The sequence below is a fragment of the Cyprinus carpio genome, chromosome B20 (genome assembly GCF_018340385.1).
Source record: "Cyprinus carpio isolate SPL01 chromosome B20, ASM1834038v1, whole genome shotgun sequence".
NCBI lineage: Eukaryota > Metazoa > Chordata > Actinopteri > Cypriniformes > Cyprinidae > Cyprinus > Cyprinus carpio.
The window spans coordinates 29,598,600-29,607,955 of record NC_056616.1 but is presented as its reverse complement, the minus strand read 5'-3'; the positions used below and the strand labels follow the sequence as shown (position 1 = coordinate 29,607,955).

The following is a 9,356-nucleotide window of genomic DNA, read 5'->3' as shown; positions in this document are numbered from 1 at the left end:
TGCCCCTTCCAGGTTTTTTTTTTTTTTTTTTTTTTTTTTTTTTTGCATATTTGTCACACTTGAATGATTCAGATCATCAAACAAATTTTAATATAAAACAAAGATAAAAGTAAATACAAAATGCAGTTTTGAATAATGATTTAATTTATTAAGGGAAAAAGCTGTCCAACCTGCATGGCACTACGTGAAAAGTAATTGCCCCTGATTGTAATAATAACTGGTTGAGTCACCCTTGCAGCAAAAACTGCAATCAAGCTTTTGTGATAACTGGCAATGAGTCTTTCACATCGCTGTGGAGGAATTTTGGCCCAGTCTTCTTTGCAGAATTATTTTAATTCAGCCACATTGGAGCATGAAAGGACCGTTTAAGGTCTTGCCACAGCATCTCAATCGGACTTAAGTCCAGACTTTGACTTGGCCACTCCAAAACCTTAATTTTGTTTTTCTTGAGCCATTCAGAGGTGGACTTACTGGTGTGTTTTGGATCATTGTTCTTCTGCACAACACAAATGCGCTTGAGCTTGAGGTCACAAACTGATGGCTGGACATTCTCTCAGGGATTTTCTGATAGAATGGCAGAATCTATGCTTCCATCAATTATGGCAAGTCATCTGTCCTGAAGCTGCAAAGGCTCCAGACCATCACATACACTACCACCACCATGTTTGACTGTTAATATGTTCTTTTTATGAAATGCGGTGTTGAGTTTTGCATTTTCTGATGTAACGGGAAACACACTTTCCAAAAAAGTTCAACTTTGGTCGCACTCTAGTCCACAGAATTTTGGTTCCAACAAAAGCTGGCCTGGTGATAGAGCTCATCGATATTTACTTGGCAATGTGAGTATGACCCTTTGTGATCTCTTTGATCAGCAATGGCTTTTTGCCTTGAATCTTCCATGGATGCCGTTTTTTCCCAGTCTCTTTCTTTTGTTGAGATCATGAACACTAACCTTTTACTGAGGCAAGTGAAGTGCGCGGCAGTTCTATGATGTGTTTGGGTTTGTCGTTTGACTCTTAAAGTAATTTGGTTAGGGCTGCCCACTCCTGGTAAGGTTCACCACCATTTCAAGTTTTCTCATTGTGGATAATGGCTTGGTTTCGCCAAAGCCTTCCAACTGGGTTATAACCTTGCAGATGATTGAATGTCAACTATTTTGTTTATTATTGTCTTGGAATTCTTTGGATGCGGGGCATTTATGTTGCTCTTTAACGAATGCTTTCACTTGTCAGACAGCTTCTTTTAAGTGATGTCTTGAGTCAACGGTCTGGCAGTATCATGCCTGGGTTGGCTAGTAAATATTTAATGTGATTATTTTTTTTTTGATGTGGTTTTTTTATATTTATAATGGGTTATCACAGTTCTTTTTTCATGATTTAACACAAGGGGGCAATTAAGTTTTTCATGAGGGCCAGGTAGGTTTTTGGACAGCTTTTTTTCCCCTACATTTAAATGAAATCAGCAGTTAAAAACTGCCCTTTTGTATTTACTTGCTTATCGTTGTGTCAATATAGATATATTTTTTTTCTGTTGTTTTTTTTTTTTATTATTATATTAAATTTTTTTTTTTTGATGATCTGAATTTTTGTTTGTTTAAAATATCAAAAATATAAAAAACAGCAAGGGGCAAAAACATTTTCACGACACTCTATATAAGTTATATTCAGCTAAAAAAAAAAAAAAAAAATTATTATATATAGATCGATATGAGATATTAGATGAGTGAGCTAAACATAAGCATTTATTTATCTATAACAAAATAAAAAATACGGCACAAAAAATCACTTTGAACCCTGTAGACTGTTTTAATGTTTACCATTCAAGGACTTTTTCGATCTTTGGAAATCCAGTTTTAAATTCCTTGATCTTATAATTATTATTTTCCTCATTAATGTGGACAACATCACAAAAACATTTGACATTTCCATCGAACATGTTTTGCTTTCTATTAAGACAAAATTGGTGTGAACAGTTTTAGTCTTTTCACTTCAGAAAGTGCTAGTAAAAACTTTTCACAATTTAAACAAAAAGAAACAAATAGGTCAAATATCTTGCTTCTAAACATACTCTAGTAGTCTTGTTTTTATTTACAAGTTCAAAGCGTTTGCTACATACCACTTCAAATATCAGGCTCAATAGAGCTTCGCAGAATACTACAGAGGCCACGTTGAAATAGAAGTCTGAGGCCATTTCAACGCCCACAACTATTCTGTCACCGTTTTTCCAAGGCTCAGCTGTGCGCTCCTGCTCTTGTTCAATCACACATTTGCACTTGGCTCTTTGGCGGCTCATTGTTGTTCTCTAGCCTGGAACAAAGGGGTCAAGGTTCAGAGTTCAGTAAAAAAAACATATGAGCACCAGTCCCTTTAATCTGGGGTTGTTGATTGAGCAGTCGCATCAGGAGAATCTACTGTTTTTACCCAGTCTTTACATTGAAAGATCTGGCGGTGCTGTCGCTATGTCACTCGTTGAGTCCATCAGGCTCTTTTTCCCCCGCCTCGGCACCCACTCTGGTTTTCTATATCTTCGTCACACCTGGCTCTAGGATTCCACTCTAATCGCAGACCGCAGACGCCTCCTCCAGAAGATAACAGCGACATTACGTTGAACCCACTCACACCCCAGCCAATAGGAAGAAGCATGCTGACGCCTATAAAAGAGCATTGGTTTTGAAAGCTGAAGTACAACCAGACAGAGAGACAGCAAGGGAATGAGAAGGGGAACAAATGAGACTGTAGTTGGGGAAGCATTTTCAAGGAGGGACGTGAAGAAAATAGCTAAACTTCTACTTATTTTTCAACTTGTTTTAAAGTGTCACCATGGCGTCTAATCTTGTGAAGTCTCTTGCTCCGGGTTTTGATGACCCCAAACCACTTCATCCTCAGAAGAACGACTGAACACTGGAGAGCAACAGCAAGAAGAGGCTTCGCTTTCTACTACCTCAAGCAAAAAAACATCCATCTTCATCGATTTCTGATGAGGCTTCAATCATAAAATCCTCCTCGTCTTGTGCTCTTCTACATATTGAAGGACAAGTCAATGATCTGAGTGATAAGATGGGACAAACTCCTCGCCCCTGCAGGAAGCGTCTCTGAAAAGAATGGATACAGCATCAGTCCAGATCAAGGCACAGCTGCAGGTGGACGAAGCATTGGAGCAGATGTTTTGCGATTTGCGTTGTCGTTATAAGAAACTGTTGTCGAGAGAAGGAGTGAACAACAGGATCAGGCGACTGGATGCTTTGGAGGGCGACTGGTCAGCGGCATTCGCAGGTTGTCAGTTTTGTTGCTGAAGTGGTTGTGAACACTCAAGATTGGCATATCTCTTGAAAAACACACACTCAAAATCCAGCAGCAGGGTGAGTTTAGTTTTTTATGCACCAATTCAGTGTTTGAAAATACTCATATTGGATACATATTTAAAGTACAGATGAAAACAAGTACAAACTACAGTGAACGAATGAGGGCCAAACACATTAACAAACACTTTTTTTCAGTATACTAACAATATGTGCAAATTATTAGGCATTAGTTAGTAAAATTGTGAAGCAGCTGACCTAATGAATGAGTTAAAAAGAGGTTATTGTGTTGCAACAAAAGTGGACTTGTGTACAAAAGAGAAATATTTGCATGTTTGTTACTTTTTATCTTAACATGAATGACTTTGTTTCACATTTGCTTTTTTATGTTGTGTGCGAAGTTGTTTGTTCTTTATCCCAAAAACGTTGATGCATATATACCCTACATTAAATATTCTTTGTTCTTTATTTATTTTCTAATTATTTTTGTGTCTAGCTGTGCTGCATTTCCACCAGGGGCTTTTCTAGAACATGGGTTGCCAGGTTCTTGTCCTTGTCTTTGGCTCGAGCCATTTGATAAAACAGATTGACCGATGACATGATGAGTGATTTCTCAGTAGCAGCTCAAGGACACATCTGTGCATTCAGCTCATAGCAGATGATTGTGTGTGATCAGAAATATCAGATTCATTGTGCGTTAGCAGCTCTGAGCCTTTGAATGCATGTACGTGCCACTGAAAGCAGGTGTTTTATTTAAAGGAGTGTTAATAAATGATCATGTTGTTTTTTACACTGGTTAGACTTATTGTATTATTATGATACTTCACTTGTGACTATATGGTTATATTTATCATAGATACTTACTGTATAACTTGTCCTTCTAATAAATGGTCCTCTTCTCTTCATTCTTTCTCTGCTGTTGTTTCTTCTTCTCTCTCTCTAGTTTTAGAGAAGGGATGGGAAGGAGAAATCTAAAAGTGTACCAAAAGGTTTAAAAAACCCAGAAGAAAAAGAAACCCCTGGATGCATCAGGTGAGGGAAAAAAAACATACAGTAGAGTTTAAAAGCCAGAGGTCACATTGTAAATCTAATTGTAATCTGTAAATAAAATGAAAGACGTGTTTGACATGAAATGAAGAAGAAATGTTTAAGATTCTTTGTACTAATTTATTTTCCCCTCCTTTTCAAGACTTAGTCCAGGCTGGATTTGAAGAAGTGCAGAAGCTCAACCAACAGAACAATCAGCTTTCTCAATGCACGGCAGAGACAGCAGTCAGCACAGCTGCACATCTGGATCTTATTGAAGAAGAGCAAGAAGGAGAGAAATATAGGGAAAGAAAAGATGACAAAAACAACAGGATGCAGTGGAAGAACAGGCAGGCATAGAGAGCAAGAAATTGTTGCTGAATTATTACAGATAAAAGCGGAGGATAAAAAGGAGGAAAGATGAAAAGTTAAAAAACAAGAGGAGGCTTTATGTTTATCTGAAGAAAGCCAGCTAGCTGCTCTGAACTCATCTGGCCAGACAGATGAAAGCATTACAGGTCACACCAGAAAGGTATGTCCTGGATATTCAGATGCGAATTTGGTTCAAATAAAATTGTAAATACGCTACTACTAAAAATGTTTTGGGACTGTAAGACTTTTTTATATTTTTGAAAAAGGTATCATATTCTCACAAATGCTGTGGTTATTTGATCAAAATTCAGTAAAAACAGTAATATTGTGTGTAGTATTTATTACAATTGAACTTTTTCTGTTTTAATATATTTTAAAATGTCATGTATTCCTATGATGGCAAAGCTAAAAATGTTCAGAAATCATTCTAATATGCTGATTTGCTGCTCACTATTCAAAATACAATATTCAAAATATGACGGATTTATATTATGAATTATATATTTTAAAATATAATAAGATACTAAGATAAGTGATATTTTATATTACCTCTCTTTTAATTTATATATCCATGTAGCTGTGAGGAGAATCTGGAAAAATAACTTTCAGCTCTAAGAGGCATGTTAGTACTGATGAGAATCTGACAGATGAACTTAAAAAAAAGCCGAGTGGAGGGAGGTGCTGGAGGAGGAGGAGAAGGAATTGAAGGAGGAAGAGGAAGCAGGACTTGAAGCTGCAGAGGCGGGACCAGAGAGACCAGAGGAGGGGACGGAAGAGGAGAGGAAAGATGCAGAGCCAGTAATTGACGAATATGTCATTGGTAAGAAAATAGTCTAAGAACAACTTTAAATATATTTCCCTTTTTGTAGTTCCTAATCTTTTCTACAGATTCTTCCCCTCCTCCACCTGCACCATTTGAGCACCGTCTAGTGACAACTAAAACCCACCAGATTACAAGTTACTACACTATCAATAAAGCGGAAGTACTTGGAGGGTGAGTTAGTATTTATGTTTGCATCATATTTTATGAATTAGATTTGTTTACATCAAAGGAATTTTAAAGTAAGATGCCTGTGACATTAAACCCATAAGATTGCTAAGCATTTTAAGAGCTTACAGGACACATGATACACAAGGGCATGAAAGCGACAGACAGGTGTGTGTGGGATGGAAAGAAAGACATTGAGAGAGTAAGACATGCTGAATATTTTTAGCCCTTTGTGAAAGTAAATACCTAGAGGACAAGGGGAGATTACAGTACATTTCCTTTGCGGTATTAAAAAGAATGTGGAAATTTAAAGTTTCCAAATTTTGTGATTTAATTTTTTTTTTTATTGTCTTATTTTGATTTTGATAGAGGTCGCTTTGGCATGGTGCACAAATGTGTAGAGAAATCTTCTGGCCTCATATTAGCAGCCAAGATCATTAAAGCCAGGAGTCAGAAAGAGAAGGTAAATGCCTGTGTCCATTTTAAGACATCATTATTGTTTTTGTTTTGTTTTTTAAATCACCTAATTAACTTACTTGGTGACCCACAACAGTGATATTTTTAGTATTATAGTATTGATTAATGTTTGAATCAACTTTTTATTTTTGTATTTTCAGTTTTAATTGTAGTTTACGTTTTAGTAATGTGGTTATGTGCTTTTGTCATTTTTTCTTATTTCAGTTTTTAGTAATTTCCTTATATTTCTAGTTTTTTTTTTTTTAATTTTACATCTAATATATTGTATTTTATTTCAACTTTACTTTTATTAACATTTTCTCATAGTTTTAATTAAGTTTAGTTTGTTTTTAGTTAATATCAACACTGGTCCTCGAACCACTGCTTTTAAAACCATTCTAAAATGTATTGCAACGATCACTGATTTTCATACAAGTTGTGTTTTGTCAGGAGGTAGTAAAGTGTGAGATTGAGGTGATGAACCAGTTGAATCATGCCAATCTGATCCAGCTCTACGCCGCCTTTGAATCTCGACATGAAATCATTCTAGTGATGGAGTAGTAAGTTACATCGAAAAACACATTTCACACACAAACATTTACTCTCACTAACTGAATCTCATTCCGCCTTTGTTTCTGTGAACCCCTAGTGTTGATGGCGGAGAGCTGTTTGACCGGATCATAGATGAAAACTACAAGCTGACCGAGTTGGACACAGTGCTGTTCATCAGACAGATCAGTGAAGGGCTTCAGTATATGCACAAGATGTACATATTACACCTTGACCTAAAGGTACCAAACACATTCTTGTTAATAACATGCATTTTAACAGCTGCATAAAAAAAAGAACAAGAAGTTTGAAACACCTGTGTTTACTCTTTCAACAGCCCTGAAAACATTCTCTGTGTCAGTCGACAAACAAACAAGGTGAAGATAATTGACTTTGGGCTTGCAAGAAGGTTAGTATTTGTTTCTGTGTCTGTGTTTACACTGTGTCATGGATCTACGGCTTTCATCACGCCAATTTCTTCCTTTCAGATATAAACCCAGGGAAAAGTTGAGAGTGAACTTCGGCACACCTGAGTTCCTGGCTCCTGAAGTGATCAACTATGAATTTGTCTCATTCCCAACTGATATGTGGAGTTTAGGTGTCATCACTTACATGCGTGAGTCCATAGACATCAATGAACAATCACTATAATACAAAAGGGGAGAGATTTGTAAAACTTACTTGTGTTTGCGTGTGTAGGCTCAGTGGCTTGTCTCCGTTCCTGGGTGAGGATGATAATGAGACACTAAATAGCATCCTGGCGTGTCAGTGGAGTTTTGAAGAAGCAGAGTTTGCCGACATCTCTGAGGAGGCCAAAGACTTCATCTCACGCCTGCTTGTGAAGAGCAAAAGGTTTGTGTGTCCCCAGAAGTTGGCTAAGTCTGACAAATCCTCTATATTTAATTCTGAAGAGTTACCTGGGTGTTTGTGTTTTTTGAGCAGTTGGAGAATGAGTGCATCCCAGTCCCTGAAACACCCATGGCTTTCAGACCGAGCGCTTCACTACCGTCTACACCCATAAGGTTAATAACAGCTTTGAGTTTATGGCTAATTGAGTGCGGCGTAGTGAAATAATGCACATAAAATTATATATATTAAAATGCAAACTATAATGAATGAACCTGTTTCTCTCACAGAAAAACAAGTGTCACTCTTCTCATGCCCCTCCTCAAGAGGGATAAACAGGTAAGATACATAACCTGAAATATCTATGGATAGTTAACCCCAAAAATGACAATTCTGTCATTGTTTACTCACACTCATGTCCTTCCAATCCTGTGTGTCTTTCTACTTCAGAACACAAAAAAAGATATTTTGAAGAATGTTGATAAGACGTTTCCTGTCCCACCCAGTTGTTTGTATTCCAACATTCTTTAAAAATCTTGTTTTGTGTTCTGCAGAAGAAAGGAAGTCATAAGGAAGGGTAAATTATGACAGAAATTATTGGGCTGTCCCTTTAAATGTTAAAAAAGTAATAAACATTCAGCTGTCATATCCTTAATTTAATGTTTTCTGCAGAAGAGATAATTTGCTCTCCTGATGCCTTGGTGACACACTGGACCAATACTGTTGTACCTGAACAACTACACAACATCTGTTTAATATTACATTTAAATACTGAACTGTACAATATGTCTATTACCGACTTACCTCAACTTAAGTTTAAAACAGCATATAACACATTAAAAGTACAGCTCTTCACTTGTGGTACAAGAATATTTCACCATTTTGTAAAATGTTAACCATTTATGGCTCTATGACAAACTTGCCCTGTGCTCAAGTCCTGGTTTAAGTGGGTTTTAACTGTCTGCTGGCTGTCGTCTTATGAAAAATTACTACATACTGTTAATTCTACAGTGAGTTGGTATTGTATGTGTACTTTATAATAGGCCAGGACTTGAGGAAGTATGTGAATGACTAAGAGTGCAACAGAAATCATCATTCATACTCTATACGCACAAATATATTGAGTCTTAGGGTAATATTCTATACATCACTGGTTTATGGTAACATTACATTCATGTAATGTTTGTGAAGGCATTAGAATTCAACACCAGAAAACGGTACTGTAGTTTTACACTTGAAACTCTAGCACCCTTAATGTCAAAATCCTGCAAAATAATCTATTATTTCTGAATATTATGTCATTTCTGCTGATTTTCAGGAAAGTCTAAATGTCAGAGCAGTTTGGCGTTTGTATGTGTGCATGTAGCTACTGTTATCCGATACAAATAAACCATGACCCAAATACAGCTCTCGCTTACAACCTTTTATTCAATAATGTCATTTAGAATGTCATTTAGAGGGTTTTCCCATAGGGCAAATGTATTGTGCAAAATGCTTAGGTAATGCTGCTGATCTCACACTTCTTAGTAGGTTTGGTTTAATTATTTTTTTTTTTTTTAAGGTTGGAAATTGAGGGAGACTGAATTTGAGACTGGGACGCTAGCTTCACGACTGGCTGTTTTTGGTCTTGCTCACTCCCTCTCTTCCATGAAGGCAAACGAAAAAAAAAAAAAAAAACAGGGAAAAAAAAAACAGAAACACTTACTACAATTGTTTTGTGTGTTTTTGTGTGGTTCTATATATAAAGATACTGTTTTGCTTTGATCACCTTTTCTGATGTTTACTTGAAATGCTTTCACAAATAGTAAATGGAGTGTGAAA

General features: G+C 36.6%; 1 protein-coding gene across 1 annotated transcript; it reads left to right on the top strand.

Annotated features, from left to right (window-relative positions):
* The first annotated feature begins 3,100 nt into the window (after window positions 1–3,100).
* On the top strand, window positions 3,101–8,282 carry LOC109044842 (myosin light chain kinase family member 4-like). Its single transcript, XM_042746556.1, is given in 15 exon segments — window positions 3,101–3,139; window positions 4,248–4,292; window positions 4,294–4,330; window positions 4,488–4,678; window positions 5,357–5,516; window positions 5,585–5,690; window positions 6,054–6,147; window positions 6,591–6,700; window positions 6,790–6,948; window positions 7,027–7,098; window positions 7,178–7,309; window positions 7,389–7,541; window positions 7,632–7,711; window positions 7,826–7,874; window positions 8,208–8,282. Coding segments are annotated over 13 exon segments (1,377 nt in total). The 3' UTR covers window position 7,711; window positions 7,826–7,874; window positions 8,208–8,282.
* The last annotated feature ends 1,074 nt before the right edge of the window (window positions 8,283–9,356 follow it).